At 43.7% G+C, this 21,115-nt stretch overlaps 1 protein-coding gene across 1 annotated transcript in view; it reads left to right on the top strand.

The window, feature by feature from the left end:
- ppp2r5b (protein phosphatase 2, regulatory subunit B', beta) overlaps nucleotides 1–21,115 on the top strand; it is a gene marked incomplete at both ends in the record, with an annotated part of 71,014 nt that overhangs the window by 28,796 nt on the left and 21,103 nt on the right. The window contains 2 exons of the mRNA XM_080741418.1: nucleotides 9,245–9,441; nucleotides 15,559–15,660. Coding sequence (XP_080597544.1) covers nucleotides 9,245–9,441; nucleotides 15,559–15,660 — 299 coding nt within the window. The remainder of the gene's footprint in view (nucleotides 1–9,244; nucleotides 9,442–15,558; nucleotides 15,661–21,115) is intronic.

The raw sequence follows: 21,115 nt of genomic DNA on the forward strand, positions 1-21,115 counted from the left end.
TAGGTTATCTCCATATATGGAGATTCAACATTCCAGGCAATGCTCTCTTCCCTGGTGAGAATTGCCCCTTTATATAGGGCTTGTTTGTGTATTGTATGACATCACGCCACATCATCAGCTGTGGACTCTGTGATGTCATCGTATCTCCATATATGGCCATCTCCGTATATGGAGATATAAGTCGTCCATGCCCAAGTATGGGCTGGTGAGGTCAGACTTTGTGTGATGCGTAGGTTATCTCCATATATGGAGATTCAACATTCCAGGTGTAACTATGGCTACCCGTATGACGTGAGAGGTGGAGGTTGTGATATTTGTGGAGATAAGCGACCAACGGTCGCTTATCTCCCGATTAGGGAGTCTTACTGGTATACCTCACTGATTGGCGTGAGGGGAGGAGATAAGGGATGCGTGATTATCAGAAGTTATTGGTATCAGGTACGTTAGGGAGGAGTCGTAATCAGATGGATTGATGACGGGTCGGGTCAGGTTACTTAGCGGGGGAGCTGATTATTGCGACCGTAAGGTCGCAGTTTAGTATCAAAACCTCCACCGGCCGTCTGTCCCTGAGTCACACGTCACACGTCACACGTCACACCTTTGCCCTGCTCATATCTCCGCATCAGTATGACATCACACTGCTGACATCAGTATGACATCACACCGTACACAAATGACCCCTATATAAGACCGGCATTGTCTGTCGTACATTTCGGTCAATTCCAGTGGGGATGCCATTGAAAAGTTAATCTAGTTGTACAAAGTAATCAAAGAATGGGTTGACTGGTAGGCTGGTTGACTGCTTTATCTGTGGAGAGTGTATGTCACTGAGAGTCCTTTTATAGCGATTGAAATCATGATGAGGTCACGATGAGTCATCTATGCCCAAATATAGATTTCTAGGTCAGATGGCCCATGGAGTTTGTGATGTCAAACCTAGCAACCCAATATAAACAAACCCGATGTCAGACCTGAAGTATCCTTTTATACCCATATATGGAGATACAGAGATCTCCATATATGGGCATATTAGAAAGCCCATATATGGGCATATACGGATGACATCAGGGATATCCATATATGGGCATAAAAGGGACAAGGGCTTACAGTTAAGAGATCTCCATATATGGGCATATCAGAAAGCCCATATATGTTCATATACTGATGACATCAGGAATATCCATATATGGGCATAAAAGGGACAAGGACTTACAGTTAAGAGATCTCCATCTATGGGCATAAAGGGACAAGGACTGTTACAGTAGATATAGAGATGTCCATATATGGGCATACATGAACAAGGACTGACAAACACTGAGATCTCCATATAACCTATGGGAATATAAGGGACGAGGACAATGCGTAGCATTGTGAGCTTGTAGATCTATTTTCTAAATATTGTTGTACATTAAAAACTTGAAATGGGTCGTTCTGCATAGTACTTGGGATTTGTTGATGTAAATGTTCACATAGAGTGTAATAATTGGTAAAACAAACTTTTGGCCTATTTGTGGAGATAAGCGACCAACGGTCGCTTATCTCCCGATTAGGGAGTCTTACTGGTATCATACTGTATGGCAGACCTACGGCCCGGGGGCCGTATGCGGCCCTTTGGTTCACTCTGACCGGCCCTTGTAGGGTTAATGGCAAATTACAAAATAAACACATTTTTTAATTTTACCTCATGCATGGACTAAAGCTGCATTTCTTTTATTTTGAAGTTTTATTCATGTACATATGGACGCAATGCGTACATCAGCAGCACATGTGCGTGATCATTGGATGTTGTCTCAATAACAAGCAGGTGGTCAAACTGGTCACACATCAAGACGACCTGCCTTACCTTACCCATCAAAAATGGCTAAAGTGGCTAAAAAAAGAAAGGTTGATGCCGAATGCCGGGTTTAAAAAAAATGGACTGCTAAGTATTTAATTTACTGAAGTTGGAGGTATTTGTGTTTAGTTTAGTTTGCGAGGAGCACATCTTGCAGAGAGCACTGCCTTTTGGCCTGGCCCTCCACAATATTTTCTGTTGTTCATGTGGCCCCATGGAAAGAATAATTGCCTACCCCTGCAGTATGGGAATGTTATCAAAGATGCTCTTAACTTGAAGGTCATTATTCCTACTCTGTTTAGCTTTGAGCGCTCCTGGTGGCCTGCATTGGTTGATGCTGTTTGAAGCTGTTGAAGCTCTTCCTTGTTGCAATGTACACACTGTACATTGCATTGCATGTTCACAGCAGGGATGTGAAGAGAATGTAACAGAGGCAGGGGCTGAAATTTCGAAAGGGCCTTTTGGTGAAAATATCGAAAATAGCAGAGCTCACAACGCATCGCGCTGTGTTGTGAGCTTGGAGGTCGGCTATTTCCGATGCTTGATTTCTACACAGAGAGGGAAATTCTTTCAACATAACATGATGCATTCAAGTTCCAGAGAGTTTGGACAAGGCGATTCTTTTGAATGCTTTCTTCAGGTATGGCCTTCATGGAAAGAGGGCATTTGCATAATCTTTCACCATTGTAAAAACTGATTCATGGTCTGGGGAGGGCACTTTTTACAGATGGAAAAAAGGGCAGGGGCTCAAGACCCCTTTGATGTCTATGTGTGCACGTGCCTGGTTCACAGCAAAAAATAATAATATTAAAAACGTATCTGCCGGTTGGAAACCTTGCATGTCCAAAACTGTTCCTCTTCAGAAAATGTAAAAAATATCCTGTGTTACAGTAGATCCAATGTAGATGGAAAAATTGCTGATTTACAAGCTTGTAAATCAGCTATTTTGTGACTTTTGCTGAATTTGCATGACACTCATGTATGACAAATTATCTTTAATTTACAAAAAAAGAAACATACTGTGATTAATTTGAATTGAAAGTTCTAACATGTAGATGTTTCTGCCCGACAACAACGATATGCCCCTCCCTCCTCCTGTTCATCCCCACTTTCACTGCTCTTGTCATGTCTCTGTCACACACATGTTTGACACCTTCTCTGTCACTGCTCTTCTTCACCTCCTCTATATCTGCCCACGCACGCACGCACGCACGCACGCACGCACGCACGCACGCACGCACGCACACGCACACATACACACACACACACACACTCCCCCCTATACAGTATATACGGGTATGGTAAATGGTGCATTTCCTGTATATGGCGCTTTTTATCCAATGCGCTTTACAATGATTGTTCATTACATTCAACTATTCACACACACACACACATTCATTCACAGATGACAAAGGAAACCGCATGCAAGGCACCAACCTGCAAATCGGGAGCAATTAGGGTTCAGAGTCTTGCTCAAGGACACTTCGACACCAACTCTGGGGGAGTACGTATGTAGGTACATATACATAATAAAGTATACCGTGCATACTGTACGTACAGTACTTACTGTACATACACACATAAATTCATACATACATACTCTACATCAAGGTTCCCCAATTAGTTTTCCCCAAGGGCCGAATCATGTCTAGGGTACCAAGCCGAGGGCCACAACATTGCAGGGGGCGACAGTGGCGTTCCCGCTACTCCAGCGTCAGTTCAGATATCGTCGTTGTCGGGTGAAAACCTTGTATGTCCAAAACCGTTCGTTTTGCATTTATCATTTTAAAAATGATTTAAACTAGTGAAAACAGCCGATCTATGTGCTTGTAGATCTGCTGTTTTCACTACTTTTGTGAGACGACCTTGAATGATGAAGCAGGGCTTTACTTTGCGAAAGAACGTACAAATTTGGAGATACAAGGTTTCCACCTGACAACGACGATATACTAGTGTTGTTGCTGCTCATATACCACCATTAGTACTGGGGTTGGTGGGGGCCTGATAGTAGCCCCCCGAGGGCCGCAAATGGCCCGCGGGCCGCCTATTGGGGAACCCTGCTCTACATAAATATATGCATGCGTCTTTTCGCAGAGGCGGCCATAGCTACGTTTCACCTATGCAGCGGCCCCGCCCTCAAAGAAAAGAAAACAAAACGTTGGAATGATGTCATGATTGTCTAATGAGGAACTCTAATGGTCTGGCGGAACTGCTTGTCGATCGATCCAGTAATGAGGAAACGCGAGGAAAAAACTAGATTGCAGACTAGCTACAAAGGGAAAACATTATGATTTTGGGTTGTTTATTTGATTTCATTGTTACTGTTTTGTTTTCTGGAGCTGTCCAAGGTGTAAATCCTTGGAACAGGGCTGCCTCTGCGTGTACGCATGCACACACACATGGACACATGCATGCACACACGCATGCACACATCCATAATCTCTGTTCCTGTTTCCCTCCCTTCATCTCTTCGCTTCACTGTGCTCTTTCGGTCCCAGCAAGACACGTCTTCATACAATTACTCGCCATTAAAAATGGATTAGATTTCACCTTCACAGTCTGGGTTAGTGAGAGAGGGATGGGGGGGGGAGGTTATGAGAGAGAGAAGTCCTGGGAAACGTAGAGAAAGATGGAGGGAGGACAGTATGAGCACCCCTTGCCCAGGGAAAGACATTCTTGCATCCTGCCGGCGCTATAGTCATTTAGCCAACAGTCAGCACAGCACAGAGATGAGATTTCTAACTGTATCGTGTCCACTTCAATTTTGCCTCATTCAGATCTGTGCTTCACTGCTTCCCAACAAAGTCAAGGCATCAAGAAGAAAACAAACATCAAACTTTGCTCTGCTGCGTCTTAAATTATTATGATATTCTGTTCAGTGGGAGGTGTGAAATGCGCTGTCACACATTTTCCAATTATTGGCTACAGTGCTCGTATACAAGGTGTCAAATGGACAAGCAATGGTCAACCGCATGAATTTTAATGAGGATCATTGAAAACTATTTTGTGTTCGCTGCGAGCAAGGTTACGAAAGTGGGGGAAAAAAAGAAAAGCTGTGAAGCTGTGTGTGCCCCCAATTGTCTATTTGGCTAATAATGTGTTCCCTTTCACTGGTGGTGTGATCTGGACAGGGATCACAGAGACCAGCCTCGGATGTCTTGAGTTTTTCACTGCAGAAATGAGACTTGTGGAACAATTATTCCTCAATTAAACTTTAAAATGACGTTGCTGCTGCGGCGTAACCTTTTCCTTCTTCTCCAAAGACAGAGTTCAGGTGAGAAAGACAACTGGGAACAGACTTTTATACAGGATTTCCACCCTGATGTTAGTGACTGTGTGTCAGTCTGGTCAAGATGTTTAGCCAATTGACCGTGTAGAGTACCTTCTTCCATTACTTTTATCACATTTCTTCAACTTTCAGTTTTTTATTTGTATTTATTGTTTTATTATTGATCAAACTTTTTTTTTAATTATTATTATTGATCAAACTTTACTATCTTTTAAATATGAGCTTCCAGTTGATGTACCCACCTTCAAATTATCAAATGTTTCTCAAATTGATATTTATGTTGCCGTGAAGGCAAACGAAGCGACAGAAAGTTGACTGTGCTTTCAATCAAGTTTCAAGTCTTTTCAAGATGCTTTTCGTACCATACGTAATCCAATGGTTTCCTCAGAAATCTAAAGTACTTTAAGAGCTTTGGTGTGCATGCCACGTAAAGAAGAGATGCAGACCCAGTGTAGTGTTTGGGGGAGCAGATGGTGTTGGTTTGCCCTGGAGAGGTGAGGGGTCTAGGGCTGGGAGAGGGTCCAATCAGCCCCTCTCCTCCTCACACTCCCACCTGGGAGGGTTAAGAAGGGTTAAATCTAATCCCCTCACTGTGTGTGTGTGTGTGTGTGTGTGTGTGTGTGTGTGTGTGTGTGTGTGTGTGTGTGTGTGTGTGTGTGTGTGTGTGTGTGTGTGTGTGTGTGTGTGTGTGTGTGTGTGTGTCCAAATGCTATGTAGCGCCTACTAATACAATTACTGTACAAACTGTACAAAGAGTTCAGATTAATGTCTGGTCATTGTCGCCTGCAGGCGAAGCTCTGTTGTCTCCATAGGAAATAGTGGAGATATCTAGTCTGTCAAATGCCTCTGGCAGCAGACCTGTTCTGCTGTAGTTAGGGCTGTCACGATTATGACATTTTACATGACGATTAATTGTCAATCAAATAATTGCGATTAACGATTTAATCGTGTTTTTGGCGTTGACAATTACATTTCTGTTTGGCTTTCAGCCTTTGAAGTTGCACATGGCAGAAATTACTGACATATTTGACAACTTTATACTTGAAAAAGAACATTGATAGTGGAAATAGCCGATCTACAATGCGACGCGTTGTGAGCTTGTAGATCTGCTATTTCCACTATTTTTTTACTTTAAAAATTGTCTTGTCAAATAATCGCGATCAGACGATTACCGGTATGTAATAATTGTGACAGCCCTAGCTGTAGTACAGCAATACTCAAAGTACTATTGTACTCGCTGTACTCTGTGGAGGTTGACTATGAACATACTGTAGTGCAGTAACCACAACATAAACTAGAAGCAGTGCTCTTCCGAGCACAGGTCTCCACCAGGCTGTGCATCCTGGTGGTGCAATCCTGCAAACTTTGGAAGCTAATATTAGGCAATCAGGATGGCATATGAAATATCAGACGGATCGGACTTGATCACATGACTATAGAGATACTGTGTACCGATTTGCGTGATTTTTGGATAAAATCTCAAGGAGTAATATCCAAAAATGTGTTTTACATAAGTCGGCCCAAAGGTGGCGCTATAAAAGGCATATGTGAAAAATGCAGGGCAAAGGTTTATCGTTAGCTTCTAGGGAGTGCGCTTGCAAAGTTTGAAACTGATCGGTGGAGTTATAGGTAAAACCACAAATCGGCCTGTTATAGCGCCACCATGAGGCTGATTTCAAAAATTTTAAGTGGCATTTCTTCTTCGACCTAGTGGGAACGTGTGTGCGCGATTTCATGATGATTGCACTTTGCGTTTGGGATTTGAGGCATTTTGTTCCAAACGGCTCAATCCTACAAACTTTGGAAGCCAATCTTAGCCAATCAGGATGGAATATGCAAAATCGGACAGATCCGTGTCGATCACATGACTGTGGAGATACTGCCTACCGATTTGTAGGTTTTTTGGCCAAAATCTGTAAGAGTAGTGCACCAAAATGTGTTTTGCGAACATCGGCCACTAGGTGGCGCTAGAAAAGGCCCATTTGAAAAATTTAGGGCAGAGGTTCTAGATTGGCATCCAGGGAGTGTGTGTGCTCACTTTGGCAGCGTCCGGGCCAACGGCGACTGAGATTAGGTGTTCACAAACTGCGAGGACGCACGGACGGACGGACGCACGGACGCACGGACGGACACACGGACGGAGGGGAAAACATACTCTCCCTCAGCCTTCGGCTGGTGGAGACAATAAATCACTGATAAATGGGTTTGGAAGTGTTTCAACTGGTCAGCCAAATGAGATATCGGCATATAGATAGATGTACAGTAAGTGATATTACACTAATTGCTAATTGCTTGAGGTAATTGTTTATCCCCCAAATTCAAGAAGGCTAATTTGACCTTGAGCTTGATCTGGCTCTGAAAATGTGAGGCTAGCTTGGGAAAAAAAAAACTGCTTAAATAAAACAATCCCACAATTTCAGATAATGAGATTTTTTAAGGGAATAACGATGAGTAATTCGATTCTTTTTATACATTTATTTTATGTAATAATAATAAAAAAAAACTCCAATGCCTTTAGGGTATTTTGTATGTCTGACTTGGGGGTGGCGGGAAACCCAGCTCCAGAGTATGACATCAAGTACTATGGAAAACAAAATGTCCGACATGTGAATATGGTCTTTGCATGCTAACTTTGCCAAGGGTATATTGTTTTCTGTTTCAATTAGCTTCTCTATTTTCAATCTATCTTGGTTCTTTTCACCATCTATCATTTAATTCAACTTGTAGCAGAGTGTCAAGACCCACATTTCATGCGCTCAACTACACTGAAACCCTAATATTTGAGTGCTGCGATTCAGTCGCAGTGTCATTCATCATACGGCTCCCCGGGAATTAGAATGAAGCACTTCCATTCTGCCACGGTCGAGTAAAAACCTCGCAACCATAGCTTTGGTGTTTGTTGTGAATGTGCGCCAATTAGTGGTTTGATAGTAAAAGAAAAAGTAAGAAAAAAGAAGAAAAACTGTTGTTTCAACCACTTAAGCCCTATACATCTTCGTATGACAAAGCTTACAATGTGCCACATTGCGACGTGTTGTGAGCTTGTAGATTTGCTATTTTTGAATATAATAAACAATTGAAAATGTAATGAGGACGGCATGGTTCATGTGGTTACATACAATTTTAATTTATGATATTATCAAACTTACATAATTATGTCAGGCAGTCTACCTTTCCCAAAGGGAAATGCATGTAATTAATTCATTAATTCAGTGGGGATAAAACATATCCTGATGGGGGGATATCAAAATCTGAAAATCAAACCCTGTTTATCCGTTCCCCTTTATTGGCCAGGAAGGTTTCAAAGGTTTCTAGGTACCGTGGAAACCCACGTGAAGTGTGCCTTCATAAACCACGTGTGACACCGTTTTTCGGAGGCCCTGTTACCCCTGTGGAGCGTGTTTGTAGGTACGAGCTTTTAATGTGGCAGCCTGCAGCACATTGTTGTTCATTCTGATGAACACATTCACAGAACGAGACTGACAGGGAATGGCAACACAGATACAACACAGCTCTCTGGAGGCAGGTGTGTGTGTGTGTGTGTGTGTGTGTGTGTGTGTGTGTGTGTGTGTGTGTGTGTGTGTGTGTGTGTGTGTGTGTGTGTGTGTGTGTGTGTGTGTGTGTGTGTGTGTGTGTGTGTGTGTGTGTGTGTGTGTGTGTGTGTGTGTGTGTGTGTGCGCGCGCGTGTGTGCTGACGCATGATATACAGGTGTACATGTGTGTGTACAGTATTTATAAATGAATAGCTTGCTCTTTTTCCCTGATTAGCTTTGAGATAGAGAACCGTGGTGTCTACACACACACACACACACACACACACACACACACACACACACACACACACACACACAAAATACAGTATACAGATCAAACACACAAGTCTAATGGCTTCACAACAAAGCTACATCTCGCCTCACCATGGTGTCTAGGCCCTCTTGTTTTTCTCTCCACGCTCTCAGATCCTCTGTCGGCTTATCAGGAACGCATTCAGACATGAACGAAGCCCTATAACCCTTTCTTTGTAAGGCGCCGAAATCCCTGAAAACTTTGGTCCACTTGCCTTATGTCTCTCTCTCTCTCTCTCTCTCTCTCTCTCTCTCTCTCTCTCTCTCTCTCGGCAGATGCCCCGGTGGCAGAGCTCCATGAGCTGTTCTGTAAGAAGCTGCAGCAGTGCTGTGTGCTGTTTGATTTCCTGGACTGCGTGGCCGACCTCAAGGGCAAGGAGATCAAGCGCGCCGCTCTCAACGAGCTGGTGGAGAGCGTGGCCACCAGCAGAGGAGTCCTCATAGAGCCCCTGTACCCGGAGGCCATCAAGATGGTAAGACCCGGAGCCAAGGGGACGCAACACAGTAGGATGCAATGGAAGTGTAATTGTCCATGGACATTTCAAAGATACTAGTGTAGACAATAATGCAGCAAACAGACAATACGGTTCCTATGCTGTGAATGTTATAGGCAAAATGAAATAAAATAAAATACATTTTAAAGCTCAGCATTTAAAGAAACAGCAAAAATAGCTACAGACGCATCTCATCACAGAGCATTATGAGCTTGTAGAGCGGCTATTTTCAGTATTCATCAAATGAAAAAATGAAAATATGGGTCTTATGTACAGGTCAATATGGTTATGTATGAAAACCCTTTTGTACAATTTCTTGGTGACTGTATGAGTTCTATAGTGCTTCTCTTAGGTAAGCATATCACATTCATTCATGTCTTGCTTATCACATCTTTACAATCTTTGGTCAGTTTAGTTCGATTTTTGGCCCACAAGTTGACAAAACACACACACACACACACACACACGGACACGCACGCACGCACGCACAGACACACACACACAAACACACACATGCGCGCGCATGCACGTGCGCACTCACACACACACACACACACACACACACACACACACACACACACACACACACACACACACACACACACACACGAACAAGCATTATGACTGGCGGGGCCATGTGATATTTGCTATTTATCATAAAATTGCTTAGCATCGCATAGAGAGCTGAATTGACTCTTAATCAAAACTTGATATCTCAATGTTTAATTCACAATATCAAATCAGATATATATTAACTCTCAGCAAAAGAACACTGAAGGTTGTGTGTTATAGTAAATAACATCACAGATTGTAATGATGTAATGTAATTTATAATTATGTAATGTAATTTGCTGTAACACACTCCTTGTGTGCTGTTGCTTGATTGTGACTGAACTATAAGATGTCCTTACTGAAATCATAGAAACGCACGATCGAGGGATGAATGGATGGGTGAATGGTTAGATGGATAGAAGGAAGGATGGAGGAATAGCTTGTTTGACAGATGGATGGATGGACGCCGGACACATGAATAAAGAGGGAGGGATTGGGTTAGGGATGGAGCAGAGCCCTGGCATCCCTTTTTTTCTTTTTTTAAATCTAGCAAATCTACAAGCTCACTATCAGCATATAGTGAGTGTGTACGAGGGCATTCACCAAATATTCGAATATTCGAATATCAAAGTCACCATTCAACGTTGTTCACCGAAGTCGAATATTCGCTTTTTTTTTTTTTTTTTTTTTTTATTATTTTCTCTTTAGAAAATATATAGTTTATAAAGCTTGGCTAGATAGGAAGTCATAAGAATGAGTTGTCAATGCCCCTGGTGGATGAATTTGTTAATGCTCTATACGGCTTCTCAAAACCTTTTTAGGCTGTGAGTGACCCCCAAAATAAACATAATTGACCTGGGACCCCCCACCCTGACAAGCACTTGGAATTGTAGGTATAACATTGCTCACAATTGTAGGTATAACATGCTCACAACGCCTCGCAACCGGCGTTGTGAGCATGTAGATCGGCTATTTTCACAATGTTCGCCTCTTGCTTACTTAAAATTTGACAGTTTGGCCAGTCCTGTCGAATATTCGACTATTTGAATAATTTGAGGTCGAATAATTCTAATACTAAAAATCACTATTCGTGAATGCCCTAGTGTGTACATCTGCCTATAATGATGACATGACCAAATTAGGGACGCCAGGTTGAAAGCACTAAAACTATGACGGAAACCTTTTTATATTTTTGAGGCTTATTCTTCCTTTATTGATAGATGTATAGTAGGTTGACAGGAAATGGGGAGAGAGAGATGGGGGGGGGGGGGGTGACACGCAGCAAAGGTCACCAGGATTATTAGCCCAGGTGCCCAGATGGTTACGTCAACCATCCAGGCCTCTTTTGCTGTCAAAATGAAAGTGGTTTTAAAAAGATGGAGACCCGCAGGCCGCATACAGACCGAAACCAACTTTAACATCTCGAGGACAAGCACACATATATTAGTCACAGCATTCCCTCCTCTGTTCTTTATCCCAGAGATACACAACCATAAATATTGATCTGGACGATGTTAGACCTGCAGGATGAATTTGCAAAGATGAGATGTAGAAAGTAGTTTTTGTTGGCTCAGTGCAGTATGGATTTGTAAAAGATTCAGAGTTTCAGACCTTTGATTTTGCTGTCATATATATGCCAAATTTCAGCTAAACACTATACTGTTGTTTTTGTTGTTGCCGTTTTTACATGTATCAGCGCTAGTTTCCCTTTGCATAATAAATAGGCGTAGTGAGTTGTTTTTACTGTCACTATGCTTATAGCATGGCGGTTGGGTCTACGATTTCACTAGACTTGCACCCAGTATGCTGGAAAAGGCGAACTCACAAGACGACAAGACGAGACAGGAGAAAGTGAGGTGGATTGATGGAGTGACGACAAAGAGAAAAGAGAGACTTATTGACTACTATGACTAAGAGCTGTACCAAGTGGACTAGAAAGAGAGGAAAACTACAGAGAGATGACGAGAGAGAGAGAGAGGGAATGGGGTGCTTGAAATGGAGTACAGCTTGAGAAGAGGGAAGGCGAGGAGGGCAATGAAGAGAGAAAGCTACCAGTTGATTAATTTGACTTAGGTTTAGGTGCTACACTAGTTAGGCATTAGTTAGGCATGGTACGGATCTAGGGAGGGTGTTCAAGGCTCTTTACTAGTGATGTCAGACAGCTGAATATCCACTGCAAAGAACTTACGAGGAGAGAGAGGTGATGTGGTTCGGGGCATTAAAGTGGATCATGGAACACAGAGAAAAGTCATTTTTACTTCTGTCAAAAAACTAATCCTGTTTTCCTAGCTGTTCTTTTATCACCAGATAATCCAGTGGGGGAAAAAAAGAACGCATTCAAAATCTGTTATTCAATAAAAACAATTAACACTGACGACAGACGCTGATGTATGTATATAGGCCGCGGAACCTGCACAGCAGTAGCTCGTTAACAAAGCGTGACATTGGATTAAATGGCTGAAGACAGAATGTGAGAGAGTGAGGAAGGAGGAAGATGACATACAGGAAGTTAAGAGGAGGGGGAGGGGGAGGTATAGAGGGAGAGAAGGATACAGTTACTGGAAGGAAGCGAGGAGGAGGAGGAGGGGAAGAGATGGTTCAGGGAAGAGGAAGCTATAGCAGTGGTGGGAAAAGTACTCAAATGTGTTTTTAAGTAAAAGTATCAATACTGCTATGCAGAAATACTCTGTTACAAGTAAAAGTCTGGTAATGAAAATGCACCTGAGTAAAAGTACTAGTAAAGACGCCTCAGGGCGACCGCACCAATTCTTGGCCATCTGGCCAGTGATGTATATTGGACCAGTTACTCCCTGGTACCCATATATGGAGATCTGTGTACTGTATATATTATATCCCTTTTGGGATGACATCAGGGATCTTCATATATGGGCAATGGGCATCTGGGGAATACCCACATATGGCCTTTTACATAGGTGATGTCACCTGTGATATCACCTATGATGTCACAGTGATGTGTCAGGGGAACCACAGTGTCAGGCGTGACCTTCAGACAGACAGACAGACAGACAGACAGACAGACAGACAGACAGAGATACGCAGACAAGATGTGCCCGTTTTCATAGTAAAGTATTGACATCAAAATGTACTTAAAAGTCCAAAAGTCAAAGGACTCATTATGCAGAATGTCTCATTTTAAGTTTCAAATGTATACAAATCGTTTGAAAATAGCTCACAATGCGACACTTTGTGAGCTTGTAGATCGGCTATTTTCAAATGGCCGAAATGTACATAGGGCTGAGGTGGTTAATGTATGTTTTGTTATAATACTCCAATTCTACAAAGTAACTATTAACTAATGTTTTCAAATGAATGTAGAGGAGTAAAAGTACATTATTTGCCTCTGAGATGTAGTGGAGTAGAAGTAAAAGAATTGAAACTCAGTAAGTAAGTAATTGTACTAGCGCGCTCTGCTTGTTAAATTAAAACTCCTCTTGGGTTTAAATGTCCAGGGAAGTAGCTTGAAATAAGCATGTGTGAACCTGTCCCCTTTTGAGGTCCCAGTGAGGCTGGGATGTGGTCATGTGGTGTGACTTAGAGAAGTTTCATTAATATCAGCACAGGTCATGGGAAGAGATGAAAAGGACGTGGTGTCGCTGTCGCAGCTCAATGCTTCCCAGACCTTTTTTGGGCTCCAGACCCGAAAGTCTTTAACCCATTAAAACCGGGGAAAGAAATCCTTTATTGGCTATTCAAAAATAGCAGATCTAGATCTGCTTTTTTAGAAAAATCATGAAATGTTGTGCAAATCTTAATATATACTACTGTATAACATTTTAAACTAAAATCTTTGCTTCTGGGGGTCCCTGGAACAGAATATTTTGTGACGGGGTCGGGGGCAAAATACATATAATTCTGGGGGTCCTTGACATGAAAAGGTTTGAGCACACCACTGATATAGCAACTGGCCCACAGGTTGAACATGGCTGCTCTAGAACCATAAACCCTTCTACTACAACCGGTGTTGTCTTGGCGTGGGTGTCTCTCTTTCCCATGCTATTACTGCATTTCTGTTCTCCTTTCTCTGGTTCCTAAATAATTTAGGTTTGTGTGGTGGAGCCATTGGTGATGAGAATTAGTCTTGTGTCTGTGTCACAAAGTCAGTAAATATACAATGTCATTCTGTATTGTCTGCGTTGGAAGGGGAGGAAGAACCTCTTAGAAATAATTTCTTTTTACTCAAATCTTTGCTTCTGGAGGTCCCTAGTTATTATAGTTCAGAGGCAGCAACAGAAAACCTTTGGTTTTGAGAGGTGTGCTGTGTTGGGAACCGAAAGGAGTTGTTGAGAGGATGACCTACAGTACTACAGTAAGTGACCAGGAGGCAGAAAGTGGAAATAGCACTTAGCAGATCATTGATGGAGCTAATCCATACATGTAGGGCTTTAAGTGGAACTATACTGATGGACAGAGAGATATAGAGAGGGTGGGAGGGGGGCACCATGAGAGTGAATTGACAAGTGATCAGGTAAACTTCTGCTCTCTGCTCTCCCAAGTTTGATGTCTGTAAATAAATAACAGTAACATCGCGTTGATGAGCATCTCTCTCTCTCTAGTCTAACAACCGAGCTGGGCAGTGTATCTCTATCTGTGTTCTTCTGTGACTTTGTGCTTGACAAAAGTGAGAGTGAGTATTTAATATGTTTTATGAACTGCGTTGAACATGCCATGCACGTGGTGGCATGCACAAAATGATAGCCGCCGTGTGGTCCAGCACACACTGTACCTGGGAGAAATGGCACTCTTGAAACAAGATTCATCCCTAATTCAATTCCACCCCCGGCCCCGTGTGTAGCAAATAGCAATCCTACGCACAGACAGAAGATAAACGAGGGAAGTGAAGGCACAGTTGATGAGAGAGAGAGAGAGAGAGAGAGAGAGCGAGAGAGCGAGAGAGAGAGAGAGAGAGAGAGAGAGAGAGAGAGAGAGAGAGAGAGAGAGAGAGAGAGAGAGAGAGAGAGAGAGAGAGAGAGAGACGTTGAGAGACATTAAGACTGTTTCTATGCGACTCCCTCTCCTGTTTTTATTAATATTACATTATTCTCTTGCTACATTCTCATGTGATTGCTCTGATAAATGCAAGTTGAATGAATAAAAAACCTAATGTATGTGTGTTTCAGATATTGGAACACCTTCTAGAAATACCTGAAATAGCCCAGTTCCGGCATTAATTAACTACTTAAACCCCATGTGGTTGAGCGGAGTCCCTCAGGGCTCTATAATAGTGAATTTTCCGTTTTCTGTTATTGTGGGGAAAGCATTCTCTGAAAATAGTGCTGGGTTTTAAGTGGTTAAGCAATGCGCCCATATGGGTTCGTTTCTACCCGCTCAGAGTTGAAAAAACATTTTTTACTTTGGTGAAAGGTCAATTTAATGTAGAATCTCTTCTTGATTCATTGAGTCTGAATGTCATATCTTCTACATTTCTGTTTGTTTCTCAGCTGGCCTCCGTTCTTCTTCTCCCCCCCCCCCCCCCCCCCCCCCTTTCACATCTTTAAAAATCTATTTATATTTGTGGTTTTCCAGATCTCGGTGAATATCTTCCGGACTCTCCCGCCCAGCGAGAATCCTGAGTTTGATCCAGAGGAAGACGAACCGACACTGGAGGCCTCCTGGCCACACTTGCAGGTATACACACGCACGCACACACACACACACACACACACGCACCCGCGCGCACACACGCACGCACACACACGCACCCGCACGCACGCACGCACGCACGCACGCACGCACGCACGCACGCACGCACGCACGCACACACACACACACACACACACACACACACACACACACACACACACACACACACACACACACACACACTCCTCTAGAGCCTTCTCCAGTTGCATCTCCCCAACACTGAGAAAAAAAGAAAAGAAAAAAGTAACTTAGAATAGAAATCAACTGAGCAGCTCCATAACTAAATGAAACTTAGCATCCCTATTCTGGTCATGTCATAATAGGTGAACATTAGGCAAAAACATTAAACATCTACAAGACTAGTGTGAGTTTTTCCATTTTCTGGAGTCGGTCGGGTCTTCTCCTCTTCCTCCCACGCTGAGGGTTTGACCGCGTGTCCTCTGGGATTCCAGGCTAGTCACATGATGCTTCCTGACCTTCCGCAGGGTGAGTCATTCCAAGCGATCAGAGTCCTTTGGAAATCAATGGAAGTGAGGTAGAGGTGGATCCTTGATCCAGTGTGTAGTGTAGTGTATCCATGATCTGTACCTGATCTGAACTCATGACGCATAGCGTATAGCCACCGCTGTCGGGCACTGGAAACCTTATGTGTCCTAAACCATTACTTTTAAGGAAATGGAACAAAAACTTCAGAAATAGTGAAAGCTCACAACGCATCACGCGTAGATCTGCTATTTTCACGACTTTAGCTTGACGCTCTTGTGTTACGAAGTGGGCATTAAGTGGCGAAGATATATTGAAATATATGGAGATAAAATATTTCTGCCCGTCAGCGACGCTGTGATCTATACATGAACTGATGATGTGCAGTATATTCTGATCTGTACATGATCTTAATGGCGCGTAGTGTATTATGTTCTGTACATGATCTTATGACGCGTAGCCGTAGTGTAGCCAGTAGTCACAGAATATTATGATCTGTTCTGTACATGATCTTATGATACGAAGTGTAGCTACAGTACATACAGTAGATCTGTACATGATCTGAAATCCTGTCTGCTGATCTACAATGGGCCAGTGCTGATTTTTTTGTCTTTCCAGGATAATCCTGCTCAGGCATTTTCCTGGAACTGGGAAGCGTGTTGCCTTTTCGGGTAGTTTTATCAGATGGCCTTTTTGGTCCAACCGCTTGGTACCTCTCCACTGTGCCAGATCTGTCCAGATAGCTCATAAAGCATGTTTGCTTTCACAGTAAAATCCAGAGTATTATGTAATAATCTTTACTGTGCATATGGGTTTCTGTCAGGCACGTTTTCACAGGACCCAAATACATGACAGAATAGAAGGGGATTCACTGGTTAATCCAAACATATTGCTCCAGTTACCTAGAAATACAGAAGAATACATGCACTGCTTGGTACAGACAGGATATTTGGAATCATCAGGTATCCTGGTCAGTGTACATTGCTATTATTGAAATGAAAATGGGTAAGAGCACAGCAATCATTAAGAAATGTTTGCCTTACATTCTTGCGAAGCTCAGAGTGCTACAGGGTTTAAAAGCAAGTCATAAAATCACACCCGTGTGAACTGAGCGGTGGTCGTGGGGGGGGGGGGGGGGGTGCCTGTAGGGGGGGGGAGGGAGGGGTGCCTGTGTGTGGGGGGGGGGGGGTGGTGTGGGGGGGTGTGGGGGGGGGGAGGGGTGCCTGTGGGGGGGGGGGGGGGTGCCTGTGTGTGTGGGGTGGGGGTGTGTGTGTGTGTGTGTGTGTATTGCAGTTGATGCTCAGGGCAGGCTAGACTCAACAGCACCTCTCTGGTCACCCAGGGTACTGAGGCTACATACACCAGAGGCTACAGACAGACAGACAGACAGACAGACAGACAGACACACAGACACGGATACACACACGGCCACGCTATGGAGACGGTGTGACCACCGCTCAAAAACAGCATAGGCAACCAATTCCAAAATGGGTAAAAAAAACAGGGCAAAGACAAAAAAAACAAAGGCCCAGGAATAATTAAGAAAACATTTTGTCAAAAAGATAGGGTTTTAGTCCGTTTTTAAAAGCATCAGTGGACTGTGGTACTCTCAGGTGTTCAGGGAGGGTGTTCTACAGACATGTTGCTGTATCACAGAAGGTCTAGATCAGGGTTCCCCAATTAGTTTTCCCCAAGGGACGAATCATGTCCAGGGGTTGACAGTAAGGCCTGATTTACACTGCAGCCAAATCTAGCCTGAATCAGATCTGTGTCACATCCAGATTGGAATCTGATTGGTTTAAATGGTCACATAGTCACATGTAACCAATCAGATTCCAATCTGGATGTGACACAGATCTGATTCTGGCTGGATTTGGCTGGCAGTGTAAATCAGGCCTAAGGTCTCAGAGGCACTTGCCCGTCGGGCAAGTACAGGCCATATTCTACTTGCCCTCAGGTCTTGGCCACTTGCCCCCCCGCAGCGATGGAAAGTATATTTACTTACTGTAAGTACTGTACAATACGTTTACTTCTACTCCACATCTTGGATCCTAATATTGTACTTTTACTCCACTACAATTATTTGAAAACTTTAGTTACTAGTTACTTACTGCAGATATAAATTATAATATTATAAGACATATGTAAACCACTTTAGCACTTTTGCTTTTACTTTAGTACTTTTACTTGTAAAAGAGTTTCTATATTGCAGTATTGATACTTTTACTTAAAGTGGGCGTGACACGGCCAAAACAGCTAATTATGGCTATCAAATTAGCCAATTTTTTTAATGATGTCATGTACCCCCATGTTAAATTACCCAATCAAATTAATTTATTGTAGTTACTGTACTGAAAGTAGTACTTTCTGTACAGTAACGGCAATACATTAATTTGATTGGGCTAATATGGGGGGAGGGGCGGAGACTCGCGGAGTCGAGTATCCATATCATTATCTTTTTCTAGCGGTAAAAATTATACACCATTCGCTATAAAATGGTAAAAAAGTACATGTCTTCTTCAAAAAAAGGTGTCAGAGATTCGTTACGAGGGTCAACACGCTTCTCCCCGTCTAAGGGACGGTTTTGTCGGCCATACCCTGCTGTGTCTTCCGCTAAACCTGACTGGAGGACCTGGCCGGGACGCGTGATTATGGATCCCACTGGGAAAGATGGAGAACGAGCGTCCAGCGATTTCCTTCTCCTCGGCAGCTTTGAGCCCTTTTAGCAGACATATGTCCTGCTGTCTCGGAGGACTGAGGTCCGTGGCTCATACACTCTGTGTGTGTAGCCTGTGTGTGTGTGTGTGTACACACACAATAGCTCTCCAAAATAGCCTTGCGGTGCGGTGCGGCGCTGCTACACGCTAACAACATCACGTTGTGCGCGGCACGGCAGGACGGACGAAGTATACATTGCGAGGCACCGCACAACGGACGAAGTATACATTCACTACTAACTGATACGGCCCGCCTCCTTTTCAGACCGTTTGAAGAAACACCACGTGACTTACTGTATCATAATGTTAAATTTCGGCCGGTGTCACGCTCCCTTTAAGTAAAACCTTTGAGTACTTTTTTCTACAACTACCCCCCCCCCCCCAACACACACACACACACACACACACACACACACACACACACCAAAAAAGGAAGAAGAAAATAAAATAGTCTTGCTTGTTTCTCTCTCACAAACAAAACCTGGCAACGCTGGACAGCAGACCATCAGAGTCGAAGATGTGTTAATGTTAGTTGTTAGCACAGAACGCTAACAAGCAGGCTGCCCTGCAGTGCACATGCATGCTGCTCATGATTAAATACATTATGTAGCGCAATACAGGGAGGGAAACATCAGGAAAGCACTGTTGATAGCATGGAAAATAGACGCTTCACTCGTAAAATAGACGCTTCGCGCCGTTCGCGGACATGTCAATGTTTTAGCGACTTTTGCGGTAATAGTTCTGTCTTCTTTCACTTTCTCCCCACCGTTTGGTGACCTGTGCTTCAGCACGTAAAGTGTGTGCATTAATCTGGCCATGCTGTAGCATAATGTGAGTGTGTATGCCTTGTAGATTCGCTGTTTTTGACGGAGCTCACATAGCCACTGGCTGGCGGCTGCCTGCACGCGCGTTCGTTCTAGTGATGTGTCGTTCATGAGTGATTCGTTCATAAGATTCCAATCATTAGCATGACTCGTGAACGATTCGTTCAAATCCCTGAAATGGGTCGTTCACACTTTCGTTCACACCCCCGCCCCTCCCCCTAAAAGCCCCGGCCGGCAGACAGGACGCGACGGCGGGCTGTACTCGCGATGTAATAAAAACGCTCCCGCGATTGTGTTTTTCACAGGACGATCGCGCTATGAACGAATCATTTGAACGAATCTTTTGAACGGATCTTTACCGTGAACGTGAACGAAATGATCCGATCACTGAAATGAACGGGATTGCCCATCACTAGTTCGTTCTAGTGATGTGTCGTTCATGAGTGATTCGTTCATAAGATTCGAATCATTAGCATGACTCGTGAACGATTCGTTCAAATCCCTGAAATGGGTCGTTCACACTTTCGTTCACACCCCCGCCCCTCCCCCTAAAAGCCCCGGCCGGCAGACAGGACGCGACGGCGGGCTGTACTCGCGATGTAATAAAAACGCTCCCGCGATTGTGTTTTTCACAGGACGATCGCGCTATGAACGAATCATTTGAACGAATCTTTTGAACGGATCTTTACCGTGAACGTGAACGAAATGATCCGATCACTGAAATGAACGGGATTGCCCATCACTAGTTCGTTCAGTGTGTTTGTGTGTGTGTGTGTGTGTGTGTGGGTGGGTGTGTGTGGGGCGTGTGGAGGGACTTCGGAGGGAGAGAGAGACGGAAAACTAGCCCTGTAGACCCTGTTCAAGTATAGGCACACATCTCATTATTATGTTGCTCAAAATGTGCACTTGCCCGTTCGGGCAACCCAGTAGCACAATTCACCTGCCCGACCTTTTTTTTTACTTGCCCCGGGCAGTCGGGCAACCGTTAAGCCCGTATCAGAGTGTACGGTGGAGAGCTATCCACCGCAAATTTGAGGTGGAAAGCTTTCCACCTCAAGTCAGAAAATAAGTGCAGGACATCATAGTCACTCACGGTGGAGTCCTGTACACCGTGACTGACTGGTCTAGATCGACCAATCAGTGAACGGGGTGTAGAGCCTGTCTGTCTGATAGTAAAAACAGAGAGATGTGTTGGGACTTGCGGTGTAAAGCTCTCCACCGCGAGGAATGACGTAACATTGTAGTTTCATGACTCAAAAAGACTCGAAAAGACTACACCGCGGTGTAAAGCCTTCCACCGCCCAGGCGACTAAGATGTCGGCTTTAGTGTCAATCCCTGATGTCTAAGGTACCAAGCCGAGGGCCACAGCATTGCAGGGGACGATGGTGGTGTTCCCGCTACTCCAGAGACAGTTC

The sequence above is a fragment of the Nannobrachium achirus genome (genome assembly GCF_963921795.1).
Source record: "Nannobrachium achirus genome assembly, chromosome: 14".
Taxonomy (NCBI): domain Eukaryota; kingdom Metazoa; phylum Chordata; class Actinopteri; order Myctophiformes; family Myctophidae; genus Nannobrachium; species Nannobrachium achirus.